Raw genomic sequence first — 22,476 nt, forward strand, 5'->3', positions numbered from 1 at the left:
CTGCCAAATCCCACGTCACACGTATGTTGACTCCTGAGAACCCGTAACACAAGTCTTAGTTATTGCTCTACAACAGGTTTACTGCCTTGGGTTGGCTCATCTTCAACACTTAGGAGACCATAAGTCCCGTACTCAGCCAACCAGCTTAACCTTCAATGAAATATCTATTATTGTTGTGGTCCTCGTCTGTGTTGCGGAATTCTAGATATTTTGGTATTCTCTACCTTATATACTGAGTTGGTTTAATATACACATGAATGAGGCCTTTGGTCTCATTATCCGCTGCTCAGCTTAAATTAATTTTACTTTAAGTCACTTGCTACAGTTATTATTGATGTGTTCCTCGCCAGTGCTACCGGATGGTTTAGCACTTGCGCTGTTACTAGTTTGGTTTGGAAAATTTGAAAATTGTTCTGTGAAGCAATGTGTGTTTTTTTTTGTTTTTCTTTTTGTTTTGCCCGTGCCGTGCCTCCCTCTCCAGATCCGTTGAGGAGCTCTATGGTTCACTGTGGTTCGGATTGTCCCTCTCCGCTCGGTGGGACGAAGGAGGGCAACTGTGTGATGTAGTGTTCCTTCTGGATTGCCACCCTCGGGTGGGTGTAGGTTAACTTACTCATGACGGACTTAGGTACAGGAGCCTCCTCCTCGGATGCTCTTTTTAAGATTCTGTCCTGGAATGTGGGCGGCCTTAACTCCCCGATTAAACGTAAAAAGGGTTCTTACACATTTAAAAAGGTTTAGGCCCCAGATTATATTTCTCCAAGAGACCCACTGGATGTCGGGCGCCTCCTCTGCTCTTCGGGCACCTTGGTTAGATGACTGTATTTCCGCTGACAACACACGAAAAACCAGGGGTGTTGCGATCCTATTCAGTAAAAATTTACAATACACTATTTTGAACTCTATTGTTGACCCACAGGGGCGCTATTTAATTTTAGATGTGGAAGTTTGGGGTAATAAGTATACGTTAGTGAATGTTTACGCACCCAATGTCGAAACTGCTGCCTTCCTCCGGGAGTTGAGCTCTCAGTTGTTGCAACGCGACAATTTTCAGCTTGTCCTGGGGGGTGATTGGAATACTGTAGATGATCCTACTGTTGATAAATCTCCTGTCCCACGCACTTCCCAATCTTCTTTCTGGTCACACCTTCAAACTTTAATGGTCTCCCTCCAGCTTACTGACGTTTGGCGTCTCCTAAATCCCTCCGACAAATCATTCACTTTTTTCTCTGGGGTTCATCGATCCTGGTCCAGGATTGACTCGATTTTAATTGCTGATTCTCTTGTCACGCGGGTCGCGCATGCTGATATCCATAACATTTTGATATCGGATCACGCTCCGGTGACATTAACGTTACAGAGAACTCTTCAGTCAGGGGGCTCCAGACACTGGAGGTTTCTGAGTTATCTTTATAATTGCAATGACTTTCGGAAATTTTTGATAACTAATTGGGCCAACTTTTTAGACGATAACCTTGAACACTGGGATCGCCCAAATATTCTTTGGGGTGCGGCGAAGGCTGCTGTTAGGGGTCAAATTATTGAGTTTGTCCATAGATTGAAGAAGAAAAATCTGGCGACATATACTACACTACATTCGGAGCTAGATGCTGTGCTGCAGAATCACCGTGCCCTACAAACTGAGGAATCTTTGCGGCTCTATTTGCAGGCAAAACAACTACTGAATGACCACTTGCTGGCGCAAGCAAAGCGGGACGTGGTGTTTTCCTCTCATAAGTATTACCAGTGGGGTAACAAGTCTGGTCGACTTTTGGCTAATATGGCTAGGAAGAAAACTGCTCGAAAGTTCATAACGGCTGTTAAGCATCGGGATACGGGGCATCTCCTTACCACTTCCCCTGCTATAGTGAAACATTTTGTATCTTACTTTGCCGACTTATATTCGGATCTCCCTTTTAATGACTGTGCTCATGCCGCACTTTTACCTGATTCAGCTTTGCCTCCTATAACGAGTGCGCAGTCGGAGTTACTGGTGAGTGCAATTACGGAGGAGGAGCTTATCTCGGCTATGTCCAAACTCCACCTGCACAAATCCCCGGGCCCGGACGGGCTCTCCAATGAATTTTATAAAATCCTTCAGCCTCATATAATTCCGACTCTGCTAGAGCTATTTAACGGCCTGTTGCATCATCGTGCCCCTTTTCATCATTTCACAACAGCCCATACCGTTATGATCCCCAAACCCGCTCAAGACCCTCAATTGGTGACCTCGTACAGGCCTATTACGTTGTTAAATGCCGACATAAAATTATTCACCAAAATTTTGGCAGATCGACTACAAACGATTCTCCCACACGCTCTAAGGGGCCCTACTCATTTGACGATGCGCCGCCGAGGTGCCCGACGCCCGAAACGGCCGACGAGCGACCCGGCGGCGGGGGGGGCAGTGACGGGGGGAGTGAAGTTTCTTCACTCCCCCCGTCACGCGGCTGCATTGAAGTGCAGGCAAATATGGACGAGATCGTCCATATTGGCCTGCATGCACAGCCGACGGGAGACCAGCGATGAACGAGCGCGGGGCCGCGCATCGTTCATCGCTGGAGTCTCCACACTGAAAGATATGAACGAGTTCTCGTTCATTTATGAACGAGATCGTTCATATCTTTCAGAAAATCGGCCAGTGTGTAGGGCCTATAACTACTCATCAGCTTGGCTTTGTTCTTAATACACATTCGGTAAAAGGTATTCGGGCTGCTATTGCTGCAGTAATGGCCTCTGCTCATTCGCCCCATTCCAGGAATATACTCCTCAGTCTAGACACTACTAAAGCCTTTGATACGGTACTTTTGGCCCCATCTATTCAGGGTCTTGGAACTTAGATTCTTCCACCATGACTTTATTGATATTATTCGTTACTTATATGACTCTCCTTCCACTACCCTCTTACTGAATGGCTATACCAGTGATACGGTGATTATGCATCGTGGCACACGACAGGGCTGTCCCTTGTCCCCCTTGTTGTTCAATTTAGCCATAGATCCCCTCCATCGTTTGCTATTGACTGACACTCAGTTTCATGGCATTCAGATAGGTCGCAGGGAGCTAAAGCTTACTGCATTTGCTGATGATCTACTGCTATATGTTTCAGATCCGGGGACTTCCTTGACTCATATATTTAATCTACTGCAGGCGTATGGACATATTTCTGGCTTCAATGTTAACTGGTCGAAGTCAGTGGCACGAAGACTGGGGAGTGGTGTGTTTTTGAGAACCTGGGTGGGGGGTTTACCACTGAAATTGAGCTCAGATCACTTCACTTATCTGGGGATTCAAATATCGAGACAACCGGAGCGACTTTATACTCTAAATTTTACCTCGGCTATCAGAAAAATTGAGGCTTAGCGTGACACCTGGAAATCTCTGCCTTTATCATACATGGGGAGAGCGAATTTGATAAAGATGATATCATTCCCCCGTTTGATGTACTTTATACAGGCCATGCCACATGTGCTCCTAGCTAAAGATGTTCAACGCATCAATTTTCTTTTTAGACGCTTTATTTGGCAGGGACGAAAACCACGTATAGCGTTGATTAAGTTACAGCAAACCACGGAGAATGGGGGAATTCATTTTCCTAATGTTCTATGGTATTCCCATGCCGCTCAACTACGGTATTTGCATGACTGGGTACACAATGACCATAACTACACAAATACGGACATAGATAGAGAATTTTTACAAGGGGGGGGACCTGGTTGCCTTTTTACATCTGCATGCTCGGGAGGTGTCTGAGGAGTGGAGGAGGAATCCACTATTGTGGAGCATTAAAAAATTATGGACAGATATACGTAACAAACTAGATCTGAACTCCCACAAATCACTATACCTTCCGTTCATGGCTAATCCAGACTTCCAGGAGGGTAGGGCGCATTATCCATTCAACATCTGGCGAATGGGGGGTGTTTCCAAGATAGCTCATTTGGTGGATTTGCAAAGCTTGAGGCCGCTCACATTCCAGGAAGCCACTGCTAGACATCCAGTTTTACTGGCCTATCCTGTGGCCTTTCTATTGGCCCAACACTATGTTTCTACTACTATTAGCTGTTTCTCACCTATGGATTGGAGCAATTCGATAGATAAATTGCTGCAACAAGCCCCTAGAACTAGTAAGGCAATATCAATAGCATATGGATACTTTCGGACGGTTCTAGACTACTCTACGGGACAGGGAGGTATCCGGTCATGGACGGAATGCCTCCCGGGGCTCGAGACGACTGACTTGCTTACGGCCCATGCAAAAGCTTGTAAACTGTTTCCCTCTTCTAGATACAAAGAAATGTCTCTTAATATTTTGCACAGGACTTATTTGTCGCCTCATAGAAGATGTCTCATAGGACTAGCTGACACGCATGCTTGTTGGAAGTGTGGTTCTCCACAGGCAGACCTATATCACTGCTTGTGGACATGGTCTCTGATTAGACAGTTCTGGATAAGGATAAGGAATTACTTAATGACTAACCTAGTGAATTATTAGAGATTGTGCCCAAAGTGGGCGCTTTTCGGTATAGTCTCACCGGACCTACGTCTCTCACAGGGAAGTAGAAAGCTACTGCTGGCAGTTAGTATAGCGGCCAGAAAGGCTATTCTGCAAGTATGGATTGCTAGAGATCCACCTACACTTTCGTTGTTTAAAGCCAAATTATTTTATCTCTTTCGGATGGAATGGATAGGAATTTTGCTAGACAAGGATACTAAGATACAGAGATTCTTTGACGCATGGGAAAGCTATATAACGACCTTGTCGACAGCAGTCAAGACGCAGCTCCATAACTCTTTATCTAATACAGAATGGTTTTTGACTAGAACGATTGCGGGGGATCCGCCGATTGTGCTACAGAACTGAATGCTATTCTTAGCTCGGTAGACGACTGGGGGGAGGTTGGCATATGGTCACGGGCAATTTTTTATTTTTTTATTTTTATTTTTTATTAATTTTTTTATTTTTTTTCTATCCTCACCTGCACGCGTCTGGGTCAGCTGACTGGACCAGCTCTTAATCTAATGGTTACTGAAGCCCCGAGAGGCATGTTCCATATAAGTGTAATATTATTATTTGTACGGTGTTTGGAATGTCTCTTGATTGGGGACTCTGTTGTATTGTTATTTACTCCCCTTTCGCTTTTTTCTATTTGACATAGGTTTGACCTACTGTGAAAATTTATGTATGTAATTCATATATTGCTTCAATAAAAATATGTAAAAAAAAAAAAAAGAGAGAATAGCTTTTGGACATACCACTGTTTAAAGCCTGTGTCCCCTATAGCATGAAGAAGAAAGGGTGATTTATGTTCTTTGCTCGTGAAATCTTTTTCTTCGGAATCCATAGGGGACATGGGTGCCCACCCTGACGCACCTGACTTGTGGGGTCTTTTTAATCGGTTTCCTCTGTCCACATACTGTGTGTGTGTGTTTGGACCTGTGTGTGTGCCAGTATTCCTTCACCGCTTTTTTTTTCCTGCCTTGGGCTTGCTAACTTAACTTGCTGGCGTCGGTCTGAGGGAGGGGTATTGGGGAATAGGGAGCCTGGGCTGCTGCTGGAAGAAAAAAGTTAATTGTTTGGTACCCCAGACTCCTACTCAGCCTATACCCCACGGTTTAAAGCATTGATCTCCAACCCATAGCTCGCGATCTACCGGTAGCTCGCCGTAGTATTTCCGGTAGCTCACAGAGTGCACAGGCTTGGGCAGTCACTGGCACTCCTCCTCCCTTCATTTTTAATATGGTGACGGCCGTCAGCCAATCAGAGCTCGTGTACCGGCAGTGGCGGCACCTGAGTTTTGATTGGCTCACTTACCGGCATCATATTTTAAATACCCGCCGCCGGAGACTGTCACCCTCTCCGCAGCCGCTCTCCGGACTTCACAGGAGAGGTGCGCGCTGCGCTCTCCTCCCCTTCCATCCCTCATACAGGAGGAGCAGCTCCGGCGGCAGTAGAAGAAGCCAGCAAGGGTTAGCACTGTGTGGGGCACTGTATCAGACACTGCGGGGTGGCATTATTTGTGTATCTGGCACTGCTGGGAGGCATTATTTGAATATCTGGCACTGCTGAGCCGCATTTATTTGTGTATCTGGTACTGCTGAGGGTCATTATTTGTGTATCTGGCACTACGCGGGGTGGGGCATTACTTGTAGTGGTGAGGCCACACCCACTTTCACAGGAACCCACGCGCAGCGGGGTGGGGGTGCGGGGTAGCTCCTTCAGAGGTTTTATTTTACGAAAGTAGCTCACACCCCAATTAAGGTTGGAGACCACTGGCCTTTGTCCCCTATAGATCCCATAGAAATGGATTTAACCAGGTAAGAACATTCCGAGTTGTTCGCTCGCTAGCTGCTTTTAGCAGCAGTGCAAACGCTAAGCCGCCGCCCTCTGGAGTGTATCTTAGCTTAGCAGAAGTGTGAACGAAAGGATCGCAGCGCTGCTACAAAAAAAGATTGTGCAGTTTCTGAGTAGCTCGAAACCTACTCCTACCTTGCGATCACTTCAGACTGTTTAGTTCCTGTTTTGACGTCACAAACGCGCCCTGCGTTCGGCCAGCCACTCCCCCGTTTCTCCAGCCACTCCTGCGTTTTTATCTGGCACGCCTGCGTTTTAACACACGCTCCCCTAAAACGGTCAGTTACCACCCAGAAACACCCACTTCCTGTCAATCACTCTGCGGCCAACAGTGCGACTGAAAAGCGTCACTAGAGCTTATGTAAAATTGCATCGCCTTTTGTAAAAGTACGACGCGCGTGTGCATTGCGTCCCATACGCATGCGCAGAAGTGCCTATTTTTTGCCTGATCGCTGCGCTGCGACCGAAAGCAGTGAGCGATCAACTCGGAATGAGGGCCATAGGTCCCCTTTTTACAACAATGTCGAGTTGTGGCTCTTGCAGCCAGTTTACACTAATTTATCATATTTCCGGAGCACTGTTTTGTTAAATTATATATCTCATTTGCTGTGTTCTATTTCGGTAATTCATTATCTTGTAATCCAGATATATTTCCTATTATATTGTTCCTATTATATTGTTCTAATTTGCATAAAAACAATGTGTTCCTTAATCCACACCCTAGTCTAAAGACTCAAAACCTGTGAAGATTTCATGAGAGAACACGCTTTTCATATACATACTGCCTTTACAAATGTTTTTTTTTCTCTGTCTTTGTATGGTATGAATTTTCACAATACTTGGTTTTTAGAGTAACACTCTATCTTTGCAGGTATCTCTTCTGTTTTTCCTTTGGGTTGAAACTGTTAGACCATATTTAGAAATTGTAGATGAATGGATTGTCCATGGACATCTTTTCGATCCAGCTAAAGAATTTATTATCCAGCGGTGTGTATACGAAAGCATTAGTGGTACATTCAGAACTATATGTGTGTGTTTGTGTGTATAACATTTTTTATATATGTAATATGTATTCAGAACTATGTGTTTGTGTTTGTGTGTATAACATTTTTTATATATGTAATATGTATGTGTATGTAATATATAGTCCTGTGCAAAAGTTTTAGGCAGGTGTGGAAAAAACGCTTTCAAAAATAGGATTTTGTTTTTAACAACTAACAAAAAGCAAAGTGAATGAACAAACATCTAAGTCAATTCATTATTTGGTGTGACCACCTTTTGCCTTTAAAACAGCATCAATTCTAGGTACAACTGCACACAGTATTTGAAGGAACTCGGTAGGGAGGTTGTGCTAAACATCTTGGAGAACTAACCACAGATCTTCTGTGGATGTAGGCTTGCTGAAATCCTTCTGTCTCTTTATATTGGGGGGGACTCCTTGTTCTTCTTTAACGCTGAAGATAGTTCTTAATGACAGACGCCTCACTGATGGTATTGCATGGTGGATAAGTACCTGCCTGTATTTCTCAGCATTGAAGCACAAAGAAACTGGCAACAAAGGACCATAGATGCAGTGGTCAGCCAAAGAAACTGGGTACACACTGGTAGATATATCTACAGATCATTGGATCTGCAGATATATCTATAGCCAGATCGGACAGTGTGTTGTGCATACACACTACCCTTTCTGTTGTGACATATGTCACAAACGGGGCGGTCATTTACATGCGCCCTCCTGTGCACACAGAACGATGTATCTGTAGATATATTGGTCTGCAGCGCTAACGAAATATGTCTGTGAACGACGGCGTTCAGACATATCGTTGGTACCCAATGGCTGACTGACCAGCGATAAATTGTCCGTTCAATAGAACGGCTGATATATTGGCCAGTGTGTACCCAGCTTTAGGGCATCAGATGAAATACACATCATGCTTACTTCTCTTCGAAATTGAAAGATGTTCAGCATTGATCAGTGCATTTAAGTTTGTACCCTAACATCAAGGGACTTCATCTCACTGCAAGTCTTTATCACCAAGATTTCTGAAAATCTGGCAACTGCTATCACATCAAAGTCAAACTGAAAATGTGCTATCTGGTTTAAAGCTTACCTGCCAACTAACTCGTGGCTTTTCAAGGTGAGACCGTCGGCAACACAACTCCTGAATTACCACTTAGGAAGCCGCTGACACAGGTTAAATGTAAATGAACTTAGACAGGGGTGCATAAAGTATGAATATTATCTGTATCATCTTATTCGGAGGTCTAGAGCCAATCACAAGTGGACACAACATGGGAAAATCTTGAGAATGTTCATATGTATTGGTGAGAACAGATGATTGTATGCACTGTATTTGTATGTAGTTTCCTTTTCTACAATTCATACAGTTTTTATATGATCTGGAATCTGTCAAATGTTTTATTAAAATTGTTACTATAAGGACCAATGTATACTGTATTATGCATTAGGTGGTAAACTTGACTTTTAGTATGAAAACTCATTAGCGCCCTCAGATTTTACATTCTTTTTCTGCTTCTGCTTAGACTTTCTTTAACCTTCAGCAGTTTGCGGCTTATCTTTTTACCATTTTTTTTTTTTTTTTAACTGGACTGAGTTGCTTAAAAAAATGGAAAGAATGAGTTCTAAAACTTCTTGTAGTGTGTTGAATGGTATGTACAGTGCCTTGCTAAAGTATTCACCCCCCTTGGCTTTTTACCTATTTTGTTATATTACAACCTGTAATTTAATTTTTTTTTTATCTGAATTTTATGTGATGGATCTGCACAAAATGAGAAAAATTTATATAAAACATTTTTTTTTATAAATAAAAATTAGAAAATTGGCATGTGCATATGTATCCACCCCCTTTGCTATGAAGCCCCTCAAAAGTTCTGGTGCAGCCAATTACCTTCAGAAGTCACATAATTAGTGAAATAAAGTCCACCTGTGTGCAGTCTAAGTGTCACATGATCTGTCAGTATAAACACACCTTTTCTAAAAGGCCCCAAAGGCTGCAACATCACTAAGCAAGATGCATCACACCATGAAGACCAAGGAGCTCTTCAAACAAGTCAGGGACAAAGTTGTTGAGAAGTACAAGTCAGGGTTGGGTTAAAAAAAAAAAATGTATCCAAATCTTTGATGATCCCCCGGAGCACCGTCAAATCCATCATCTTCAATTGGAAAGAACCTGGTACCACAACCAACCTGCCAAGAGAGGGCCGGGCAAGGAGGGCATTAATCAGAGAGGCAGCACAGAGACCAAAGGTAACCCTGAAGGAGCTGCAGAGTTCCACAGCAGAAACTGGTGTATCTGTGCATGTGACCACAATAGGCTGTACACTCCATAGAGCTGGGCTTTATGGAAGAGTGGCCAGAAAAAAAGCCTTTATTTAGTGTTAAAAACAAGAAGGCACGTTTTGAGTTTGCCAAAAGGCATGTGGACGACTCCCCAAATGTATGGCGGAAGGTGCTCTGGTCAGATGAGACTAAAATTTTATTTTTTGGCCACCAAGGAAAACGCTATGTCTGGCGCAAAACCAACACGTCCCATCACCCCAGGAACACCATCCCCACAGTGAAACATGGTGGTGGCAGCATCATGCTGTGGAAATGTTTTTCAGCAGCAGGGACTGGGAAACTGTTTCGAGTCGAAGGAAAGATGCTAAATACAGGGATATTCTTGAGCAAAACCTGTTTCAGTCTGCCTGTGATTTGAGACTGGGATGGAGGTTCATCTTCCAGCAGGACAATGACCCGAAGCATACTGCTAAAACAACACTCGAGTGGTTTAAAGGGAAACATTTAATGTGTTGGAATGGCCTAGTGAAAGCCCAGATCTCAATCTAATTGAGAATCTGTGGCCAGGCTTGAAGATTGCTGTTTACAAGCGGAAACCATCCAACATGAAGGAGCTGGAGCAGTTTTGCCTTGAGGAATGGCCGAAAATCCCAGTGGCAAGCTCATAGAGACTTTTCCAAAGCGACTTGCAGCTGTAATTGCTGCAAGAGGTGGCTCTACAAAAAGTACTGACTTTAGGGGGGTGAATGCATGCTGAAGTTTTCTGTTATTTTGTCCTATTTCTTGTTTGCTTCACAATTTAAAAAAAAAAAAACATCTTCAAAGTTGTAGCCATGTTCTGTGAATGAAATGATGCAAACCTTCAAACAGTCGATTTTAATTCCAAGTTGTGAGGCAACAAAACATGAAAAATGCAAGGGGGGTGAATTCTTTAGCAAGGCACTGTATGTATGTATGTATGTATGTATGTATGTATGTATGTATGTATGTATGTGGACAATCTTATTATCCTGCAGAGAACATGTCAATACTCTCCCTTCCAGAGGTTCATCAAATTGTGTTTTTTATGTTTTTGTTCTTTGTATAGAAATAAAGATGTTCCTGTTAATCATCGAGACTTTTGGTATGCTACATACACATTGTATAGTGTCTCAGAAAGGACTGAGAATGAGGACAAAATGAGCGACAATGCAAGTGGCAGTTCAGGCAGCGACCAGGCCCCAGCCAGCAGACAGCACACTATGGTCTCTTTCCTGCGGCCTGTGCTGAAGCAAATCATTATGGCAGGGAAGTCTATGCAACTGCTGAAGAACTTAAAGTGTAAACTGTTGCGTCAACAACATGCCTCAAGAGGTACGTGCTATATTTAGGTTATGTGTGCCTGTGTGGATGGATATATATTATGAAAAATAATAGAGAGAGACAGCACTCAATGTCCTAGAGAGAGAGCGGTGCAGGGCTCATAGTGTGTGTGTGCATATGTATGTATGTGTGTGTGTGTGTGTGTGTATATATGTGTATATATATATATATATATATATATATATAATTATTTATAAATATAATAACCAGAACATTCTGCTTGTACTACTGTATGATTTGGATTGTTTCCACCATGGCCTGGGCACTCCTGGTGCCCCACGATGGTCCATATCATCTCCTAATGGGCCATCTCCTTCCCAGGGCATTGAACGCTGTCTTGAGATCCACAATATTTATCAGAAGTTTGGATTCTTCTGGAGTATAAGGTCATAAAACCAGTAATTGCCTCCTAATCATTTACTGTACAAGGCAAAACCAACCTGGTTTTGCATTGTAAATGATTGCGCTTTAAAAATACACCCAAATACGTCCATTCTCTGATGAAATCCCGGACCTCCGGCAACTCTTTCCTTATTACATTTACCCTCTGGTGTCAGTAGTCAACACAGGGCCTATTTCAGATCTGATCGCAGCAGCAGCAAATTTGTTAGCTAATGGGTAAAACCGTATGCACTTCAGGGGGCAGATATAACATGTGCAGAGAGAGTTAGATTTGGGTGGGTTATATTGTTTCTGTGCATGGTAAATACTGGCCACTTTATTTTTACACTGCAATTTAGATTTCAGTTTGAACACACCACACCCAAATCTAACTCTCTCTGCACATGTTATATCTGCCCTCCCTCCCCCCCTGCAGTGCACATGGTTTTGCCCATTAGCTAACAAATTTGCTGCTGCGATCAGATCTGAATTAGGCCCACTGTCCAGCCCCAAATGATGAACGTTCGACTCCTATTGAGATTGTTCCTCAACAACCAAAGGAGCAACTGGCAAACATGGGGACAGTTTGATGCACTGAGAGGTCAGTTACAGATGAGATTTGTTCCCCTTTGAGATGTGCTCAATTTGGAAATTCCTCAAATTGAACTGATGAGTACAGCCTCGAAGAGGTAGACTATTTTGCAAATAAGCCTCATGCCAAATGTGCATGGGCACTACCCTGCATGCCAGCACAGACTTGACTAGTCTCTGCAGGCATAGAAGAATGTTGTCCTCGGGCAGGAATACATGATGTTGGTGATGTTGAAGATCTGCCACAGGAAGACCATCCTCTGTGATGGAATAAGATTGTATTTGTTGTAAACTATAATCGAACTGTGCAGTTTGAAGGGAGGGCCCTAAGCTGAAAGTGTGGAGACCGCACAGTATATCTAAAGAGGCACTTTATGCTGTTCATTTCCGATCTTAGTAAATCCATCTTAAACTTGTAAATGCTGATTTACATACAGGACTAAAAGCAACACTTTAAAAAGACATTTCATACACTTTAAATGAAGCCGCTGCGGCCGCTATACTTAATCCTCAACCTACGTAGTTATTACACCATTAGCGTACAGAGTCCCGTACCGTGTAAGTACTTTGTGTACAAACGCCGCGCTGGCTGTACAAAGTACACTCAGCGCGTACACACCCAAAGATACACCGTGAACCCTTAACAGCTATGCATGCGATAGTAATACATTTATAACCTTAGCAGGGAAAGGAAAACATGACACCGGTTTGTATTTAAAATGCCAGGTTCCGACACCACAACATATTATTACTGAAAGGGGGTTACAATAACAAAGCAATACAATACAAAAGAATAATGGCTACTGTCAATGGTACATACGTGTTTGGTTTCGCCGCGCTACCCAGTCTGGTCCTCGGTCATCTAGATAGATAACTTTTAGAGTCTTGTGTGACCAGGCCTGCAGCTGGCTCCTTTTATACAATCTTCCAAAACTTAACACAATGGATACTGTAATCTTTGTCCATTGGACACAGGGATGGTCATTTACAGTACAGGAGAGGTCATAGGTTGGTTTGAATAGGTGGGCGATGTCTGTTCCAGATGCACTTGTGGGTGGTCTCCTCTGGGTTCCCACTGCATACCTAATGTACAGTAAATACAGTTTATATCTATATTCTGCTCCTGCACATAACTATTCGCAGGAACGTGCGATCTACTGCAAACCAATTCCGGAATATTACCCTTAAAATACCCTACAGCTGGATACCAAACACCACCTTATAACCTTGTTCTGTCCTCTCCTATCCTGTAAAGGTGAATCCCTTTGTTCTGATACCATTTAAACTGTTGTAACTTGCTGGTGTGGTGCAGGGAGACTATGTGTACATTGTGCACTATTTGGATTAAATATGTAATGTGTTTTGATAGCTTTTCCATGCATCCACAAACTCTACCGTAAATACTCATACCACGCGCTAATGCGCGGGACCGCGGGAGCGACCATACGCAAATTGCGAATATGCACATGCACGGAGGCCATCTGTGTGTAGTTTGTACGTGATGTGTGTACTGCAATATTTTTCGACTTTGACTAACTTCTCTACACTTAGTTGAATGTTCATCAGTTTTAAGTTGAGAATGTGCCTGAAAGACCCGTCTGGATTCTGTACCAGAAAAAGTTTGGGCTAAACCCGAAAGCCTTTCTGGTGTTCTGTAACCCAGATCAAGACTCCAGAGTAGAATAAGGCCTGAATGGCTTCCTTTAGCACTCATAGTTTTTTTTTTTAGTTTTTTTTTTAGTTTGGTAAACAGTTTCATTGGAGACTTTTACCCCTATCATGATTGCCATCATACAGCCTTTTGGAGTGTATCCATCTCTCTGTAGTGAACTAGACCGACCTCTCTCATGAGGGCCCCAGGAATATCTAGGAGCAAGACTCCTTACTGACCAGGTCTGATTTACCCTCCTGCTGACCTCCTCATGAATCTGAGGTCTGAGGCTGCTTAGTTACTCTTTCCTGTTGCACAAAAGTATTGAAAACTGGGGCCCCTGGTTCTTAAGGTAGTGGTAGGAAGTATTGAAGTTCTTATGAAGAAATGGTATAGAATTTAGAAGGATCTCATGTGCTTCTTAGCCCTAGAGGAAAGGCAATCTGGTAGCTTGCAGTCCAAAGGTCATGAGTGTAGGTGCCCCATGATTGAATAACCAAGTTAACCAGATGCCTGAAAACTGATCTGCCTTATCAGTAATGCTCAAAAAGTGCTCAGTCTGCCTTTATAATACAGTAAATTACATGGGTACATTTGTCCACAACGAGGATATACTCATTCGTTTCTGAGTAGGTTTACAGATGTCTGGTAATGGTCTGCCGAGCAGAGAATATGTTAAAGAACTCTGTATTGCTAATTATCAAGATGAAATGACAAACCTCCCTCCAAAAAGTTATGATTTAAAGTATTGATATAGCCCATTTAATGGGAGAAATAATCTTTCCCTTTCACCTCAAAGGGGGGTATCCTCAAAGAGTGGCTATATGCCCTTTTTGCTTCTGTTTCTGTCTGACAAGACTGCAGCCAGAGAACATGAGGCACTGCGACTAAAGGCCAGTACACACTTCAGAGATGTGTGCTGAGCGATCTATCAGTGATCACTCAGCACACATCTCTCCCCCGCTCAGCACAGCGCGATGTGTGCTGAGCGAGGAAGGGGGGGTGGGGAGGCGTTCATTTCACCCAGTGGGTAAAATGAGCGATGTGCTATGTTGTGCCTGCATGCAGGCCAATCTAACTCCGGCGATAGCGGCGTGCATCGCTGATGCTGTGGGGCATACATACGGAGAGATCCGTGCTTAAAATCTATTCTAGTCAGATTGCTTAGATTTTAAGAACGGATCAATATGTCTGTACCCACCTTTTAGGCAAATATTCTTGTTCCAACAAGTCCCTAGCCAGTGGCAGCTTGGTACAGGGATCCTGGGTGCATACCTTTGACAATACTGGTCAGGTCCCACGGATACTGTCCCATGTTAGGAGTGAGCTTATCTGGTGTCCTCTCCAACCGCCCAAAGCATCCCCTTCTGATGCAGATGGGTGCCCTAAAAATGTAAGAAAATAAAAGCAAATATAACAAAACAACATACAGTGCACCCGGGAAAGTATCACAGTGCTTCACTTTATACACATTTTGTTATGTTACAGCCTTATTCCAAAATGGAATAAATTAATTTTTCCCCTCAAAATTCTTATATATTTTTTTTTCTCTTGCGTCCTAGAGGATGCTGGGGACTCAGTCAGGACCATGGGGAATAGACGGGCTCCGCAGGAGACATGGACACTAAAAAGAACTTTAGATATGGGTGTGCACTGGCTCCTCCCTCTATGCCCCTCCTCCAGACCTCCATTTGATACTGTGCCCAGAGGAGACTGGGTGCATTACAGGGAGCTCTCCTGAGTTTCCTGAAAGAAATAATTTTTGTTTTTTAATTTCCGGGAGCCTGCTGGCAACAGGCTCCCTGCATCGAGGGACTGAGGAGAGAGAAGCAGATCTTCTTAAATGCTAGGCTCTGCTTCTTAGGCTACTGGACACCATTAGCTCCAGAGGGAGTCGGAACGCAGGTCTCTCCTAGCTGTTCGTCCCGAATCCGCGCCGCCGTCCTCCTCACAGAGCCGGAAGATAGAAGCCGGGTGAGTATGAGAAGATAAGAAGACTTCAGAGGCGGCAGAAGACTTCAGATCTTCACTGAGGTAACGCGCAGCGGTAACGCTGCGCGCCATTGCTCCCACACAACACACACACGGCAGGCACTGTAAGGGTGCAGGGCGCAGGGGGGGCGCCCTGGGCAGCAATTTAAACCTCTGGGACTGGCAAAAAAAGTATATATATAGGCTCTGCACTGTATATTGGAGATCCCCTGCCAGTTTTTAAAAGGAATCGAGCGGGACCGAAGCCCGCCTCTGAGGGGGCGGAGCTTGATCCCTCAGCACTAACCAGCGCTCAGCACTCACAGCACACCGCTGAGAAGCTGGCTCCCCGGACTCTCCCCTGCTGAACAAGGTGACAGAGGGTTTTAAAGAAAGGGGGGGGGGCACATAATTTGGCGCAGTGAATATATATATATAATAAGAGCGCTATCTGGGTATTTTTTCCAGGGTCATTGGCGCTGGGTGTGTGCTGGCATACTCTCTCTCTGTCTCTCCAAAGGGCCTTGTGGGGGAACTGTCTCCAGATAGAGAATTCCCTGAGTGTGTGGGGTGTCGGTACGCGTGTGTCGGCATGTCTGAAGCGGAAGGCTCTTCTAGGGAGGAGGTGGAGCAAATGAGTGTGGTGTCTCCGTCGGCAACGCCGACACCTGACTGGTTGGGTATGTGGAATGTTTTAAATGCAAATGTGAATTTATTACACAAAAGGTTGGACAAAGCAGAGTCCAGGGAATGTACAGGGAGTCTAGCCCTGCCTTTCACTATGTCGCAGGGACCTTCTGGGTCTCAAAAGCGCCCACTATCCCAAGTAGTAGACACTGATACCGACACGGATTCTGACTCCAGTGTCGACTACGATGATGCAAAGTTGCAGCCAAAATTGGCTAAAAGTATTCATTATATGATTATTGCAATAAAAGATGTGTTGCATATCACAGATGACCCCTCTGTCCCTGACACGAGGGTACGCATGTATAAGGAAAAGAAACCTGAGGTAACCTTTCCCCCATCTCATGAGCTGAATGAATTATTTGAAAAGGCTTGGGAACCTCCAGACAAAAAACTGCAGATTCCCAAAAGGATTCTTATGGCGTATCCTTTCCCGGCTAAGGACAGGATACGGTGGGAATCCTCCCCAAGGGTGGACAAAGCGTTGACACGCTTATCCAAAAAGGTAGCGCTGCCATCTCAAGATACTGCAACCCTCAAGGATCCTGCTGATCGCAGGCAGGAGACTACCTTGAAGTCAATTTACACACATACTGGTACCTTACTCAGACCGGCGATAGCGTCGGCTTGGGTTTGTAGCGCTGTAGCAGCGTGGACAGATACCTTATCTGCTGATATAGATACGCTGGATAAGGAAACCATTTTATTGACCCTGGGTCATATTAAAAATGCTGTCCTATATATGAGAGATGCTCAGAGAGACGTTGGCCTACTGGGTTCCAGAGCCAACGCTATGGCGATTTCTGCTAGACGAGCCCTATGGACCCGACAATGGACGGGTGATGCCGACTCGAAGAGGCATATGGAGGTTTTACCTTACAAGGGTGAGGAATTTTTTGGGGAGGGTCTCACGGACCTAGTTTCCACAGCTACGGCAGGTAAATCAACTTATTTGCCTTATGTTTCCTCACAGCCTAAGAAAACACCACATTATCAGATGCAGTCCTTTCGGTCGCATAAACCCAAGAGAGTACGGGGATCTTCCTTTCTTGCCAGAGGTAAGGGCAGGGGGAAAAAGCTGCCAACCACAGCTAGTTCCCAGGAGCAGAAGTCCTCCCGGCCTCTACAAAATCCACAGCATGACGCTGGGGCTCCGCAGAGGGAGTCCCCCCCCCCCCATCTTCCCCGTGGGGCCCCGTCTTCGACTTTTCAGCCACGTCTGGGTTCACTCACAGGTGGATCCCTGGGCAATAGAAATTGTTTCCCAGGGTTGCAAGCTGGAATTCGAAGAGGTGCCTCCTCGCCGGTTTTTCAAATCAGCCCTACCGGCTTCTCCCCCAGATAGGGAGATAGTTTTAAATGCAATTCAAAAATTGTGTCTTCAACAAGTGGTGGTCAAAGTTCCCCTGCTTCAGCAGGGGATGGGGTATTACTCAACCCTGTTTGTAGTCCCGAAACCAGACGGTTCGGTCAGACCCATTTTAAATTTAAAATCCTTAAACCTATACTTAAAAAGGTTCAAGATGGAATCGCTCAGAGCGGTCATCGCCAGCCTGGAAGGGGGGGATTATATGGTGTCCCTGGACATAAAGGATGCATACCTTCATGTCCCCATATATCCGCCTCATCAGGCGTTCCTGAGATTTGCTGTACAGGATTGTCATTCCCAATTTCAGATGTTGCCGTTTGGGCTTTCCACGGCCCCGAGGATTTTCACCAAGGTAATGGCGGAAATGATGGTGCTCCTGCGCAAGCAGGGTGTCACAATTATCCCGTACTTGGACGATCTCCTCATAAAAGCGAGATCAAGAGAGCAATTGCTGAACAGAGTATCACTTTCCCTGAAGGTGTTGCAACAGCACGGCTAGATTCTCAATATCCCGAAGTCACAGTTGGTTCCAACGACTCGTTTGCCTTTCTTAGGCATAATTCTGGATACAGACCAGAAAAGGGTTTATCTTCCGATGGAAAAGGCCCAAGAACTCATGAATTTGGTCAGGGGCCTATTGAAACCAAAAAGGGTGTCTGTGCATCACTGCACTCGAGTTCTGGGAAAGATGGTGGCATCTTACGAGGCCATTCCATTCGGCAGGTTCCATGCGAGGACTTTTCAATGGGACCTTCTGGACAAGTGGTCCGGGTCACATCTACAGATTCATCAGATGATCACCCTGTCCCCCAGGGCCAGGGTATCTCTCCTGTGGTGGCTGCAGAGTGCTCACCTTCTAGAGGGTCGCAGGTTCGGCATTCAGGACTGGGTTCTGGTAACCACAGACGCGAGCCTCTGAGGTTGAGGAGCAGTCACACAGGGAAGAAACTTCCAAGGTCTCTGGTCAAGCCAGGAGGCTTGTCTTCACATCAACGTTCTGGAGTTGAGGGCCATATACAACAGCCTTCGTCAAGCGGAGAATTTGCTTCGCGACCTACCGGTTCTGATTCAGTCAGACAACATCACCGCAGTGGCTCATGTAAACCGCCAAGGCGGAACAAAGAGCAGAGTGGCAATGGCAGAAGTCACCAGGATTCTTCGCTGGGCGGAAAATCATGTAAGCGCTCTGACAGCAGTCTTCATTCCGGGCGTGGACAACTGGGAAGCAGACTTCCTCAGCAGACACGATCTACATCCAGGAGAGTGGGTACTTCATCAGGAAGTCTTCGCAGAGATTGCAAGTCAGTGGGGACTGCCTCAGATAGACATGATGGCGTCACGCCTCAACAAGAAACTACCGGGGTATTGCGCCAGGTCAAGGGACCCTCAGGCGGTGGCAGTAGACGCCCTGGTGACACCGGGGTGTTCCAGTCGGTCTATGTGTTTCCTCCTCTTCCTCTCATCTCCAAGATATTGAGAATCATAAGACGAAGAGGAGTGCAGACAATTCTCATTGTTCCAGATTGGCCGCGAAGGGCCTGGTATCCGGATCTGCAGGAAATGCTCACAGAAGATCCGTGGCCTCTTCCTCTCAGAGAGGACCTGTTACAATAGGGGCCCTGTCTTTTCCAAGACTTACCGCGGCTGCGTTTGACGGCATGGCGGTTGAACGCCGGATCCTAGCGGAAAAGGGCATTCCGGATGAGGTCATTCCTACTCTGATAAAGGCTAGGAAGGACGTGACAGCAAAACATTATCACCGTATCTGGAGAAAGTATGTATCTTGGTGTGAGTCCAAGAATGCTCCTCCGGAAGAATTCCATCTGGGCCGTTTCCTTCACTTCCTACAGACTGGAGTGAATTTGGTCCTAAAATTAGGCTCCATTAAGGTTCGGATTTCGGCCCTATCCATTTTCTTTCAGAAGGAATTGGTTTCTCTCCCAGAAGTACAGACTTTTGTGAAGGGAGTGCTGCATATCCAGCCTCCTTTTGTACCTCCAGTGGCACCTTGGGACCTTAACGTGGGGTTGCGGTTCCTTAAGTCTCACTGGTTTGAACCACTTGAAACGGTGGAATTAAAGTATCTCACTTGGAAAGTGGTCATGTTGTTGGCCTTGGCATCGGCAAGGCGAGTGTCTGAGTTGGCGGCTTTATCTCACAAATCCCCTATCTGATTTTCCATGTGGATAGAGTGGAGTTGCGGACTCGTCCTCAATTTTTTCATATGAATCAACCTATTGTGGTGCCTGTGGCTACGCGGGACTTGGAGGATTCCGAGTCCCTTGATGTGGTCAGGGCATTGAAAATTTATGTGGCCAGAACGGCTCGGGTTAGGAAAACAGAGGCACTGTTTGTACTGTATGCAGCCGACAAGGTTGGCGCTCCTGCTTCGAAGCAGACTATATTGCTCGCTGGATCTGTAACACGATTCAGCAGGCTCATTCTACGGCTGGATTGCCGTTACCAAATTCTGTAAAGGCCCATTCCACTAGGAAGGTGGGCTCTTCTTGGGCGGCTGCCCGAGGTGTCTCGGCATTACAGCTGTGCCGAGCTGCTACTTGGTCGGGTTCAAACACCTTTGCAAAGTTCTACAAGTTTTATACCCTGGCTGATGAGGACCTCATGTTTGCTAAATCGGTGCTGCAGAGTCATCCGCACTCTCCCGCCCGTTTTGGAGCTTTGGTATAATCCCCATGGTCTTTATGGAGTCCCCAGCATCCTCTAGGACGTAAGAGAAAATAAGATTTTAAACCTACCGGTAAATCTTTTTCTCCTAGTCCGTAGAGGATGCTGGGCACCCGTCCCAGTGCGGACTACATCTGCAAGAATTGTATATAGTTTTTCTTACATAAGGGTTATGTTACAGTTTTTGATCAGTCTCGGGCTGATGCTGTTTTGTTTCATACTGTTAACTGGTTCGTATATTCCAGGTTATACGGTGTGGATGGTGTGGGCTGGTATGAATCTTGCCCTTAGATTAACAAAAATCCTTTCCTCGTACTGTCCGTCTCCTCTGGGCACAGTTTCTCTAACTGAGGTCTGGAGGAGGGGCATAGAGGGAGGAGCCAGTGCACACCCTTATAAGTTCTTCTTAGTGCCCATGTCTCCTGAGGAGCCCGTCTATTCCCCATGGTCCATACGGAGTCCCCAGCATCCTCGACGGACTAGGAGAAAAAGATTTACCGGTAGGTTTAAAATCTTATTATTATTTTTTGCAAATTTATTAAAAATAAAAAACTGGCGCTGCAACCAGGAACCGGGCACCCCTCTTCACATATGGTGGAGTTGTCCGGTTTTGACGACCTTTTGGCTAACAATGGTGGTCATTCCGAGTTGTTCGCTCGTTGCCGATTTTCGCTATATTGCGATTAGTCGCTTAATGCGCATGCGGGAGGTTCGCAGAGCGCATGCGCTTAGTTGTTTTACACAAAAGTTAGGTATTTTACTCACGGCATAACGAGGAATTTTCATCGTTCTGGTGATCGTACTGTGATTGACAGGAAGTGGGTGTTTCTGGGCGGAAACTGGCCATTTTCTGGGAGTGTGCGAAAAAACGCTGGCGTTTATGGGAAAAACGCGGGAGTGTCTGAAGAAACGGGGGAGTGTCTGGGCGAACGCTGGGTGTGTTTGTGACGTCAAACCAGGAACGAAACTGAATGAACTGATTGCAATGGCTGAGTAAGTCTGGAGCTACTCAGAAACTGCTAAGAAATTTCTATTCGCAATTGTGCTAATCTATCGTTCCCAATTCTGCTAAGCTAAGATACACTCCCAGAGGGCGGCGGCTTAGCGTGTGCAATGCTGCTAAAAGCAGCTAGCGAGCGAACAACTCGGAATGAGGGCCCATATGTGCTGTATATTCAAAAATGACTGGCCTTACACTACCCAACACACCCGAGTTCTGGTTGCTTAACCTGATGGAGATGCCTATCTCACTTTATAAAACATCACTGCTTCGGCATTTGATGAACGCTGCAAAAGCAATAATACCCTGTTATTGGAGAACCACCTCCTGCCCACCTATCTCCCGTTGGTTTCAGAGGATTGACAATTATACAGTATGTTAATGGACGATCTGTCGTCCTTTATGAAATCACCCTCGTTAAATTTCACCGCTACTTGGAGTAATTGGTTGGCCTTTAAAAAATCACTTGATTACCAGACCCACCTTGCCTCCCCCCCCTGTCTGATTCTCGGTCAGCGTCATAGCGTGCCCTCTACCCCCCTCCCTTTGTCTTCTGCTTTCCTCTCTTTGTCTTTCTTTTGTCTTCCCTACTTCTCTCTTTTTTTTAGCAATATTCTCTATACGGTTGTATTGATGTTACCTGTTTATTCTCTGCTCTTATACTGACAACTGTATTTATGATTGTACAGTTATGTTCAATGGAATATTGAATGTTCTTTGTGTGTATCTGTTTGCAGCCTTGACAGCCTCAGCTGTATGCTTGCTTTTTCTTCATTAATAAAAAACAGATTGTACTAAAAATAAAAAAAATAAAATCACATGTACATAAGTGCATGATCAGTGGAAACAGGTGCATCCTGTTTCCACTGATCATCCTTGAGATGTTCCTACAGCTTAATTGGAGTCCACCTGTGGTAAATTCAGTGGATTGGACATGTTTTGGAAAGGCACACACCTGTCTATATAATGTCCCACACGTGACAGTGTATGTCTGAGCACAAACCAAGCATGAAGTCAAAGGAATTGTCTGTAGACCTCCATGACAGGATTGTCTCGAGGCACAGGGTACAGAAAAATATCTGCTGCTTTGAAAGTCCCAATGAGCACAGTGGCCTCCATCATC

The 22,476-nt window shown here is 45.1% G+C and overlaps 1 protein-coding gene across 1 annotated transcript in view; it reads left to right on the forward strand.

The window, feature by feature from the left end:
* TUBGCP5 (tubulin gamma complex component 5) overlaps nt 1-22,476 on the forward strand; it is a 195,050-nt gene that overhangs the window by 128,914 nt on the left and 43,660 nt on the right. Inside the window, exons 12-13 of the mRNA XM_063953273.1 lie at nt 7,227-7,342; nt 10,744-11,009. Of these exons, the coding sequence (XP_063809343.1) occupies nt 7,227-7,342; nt 10,744-11,009 (382 nt within the window). The remainder of the gene's footprint in view (nt 1-7,226; nt 7,343-10,743; nt 11,010-22,476) is intronic.

The sequence above is a fragment of the Pseudophryne corroboree genome, chromosome 2, assembly GCF_028390025.1.
Source record: "Pseudophryne corroboree isolate aPseCor3 chromosome 2, aPseCor3.hap2, whole genome shotgun sequence".
NCBI classification, from domain to species: domain Eukaryota; kingdom Metazoa; phylum Chordata; class Amphibia; order Anura; family Myobatrachidae; genus Pseudophryne; species Pseudophryne corroboree.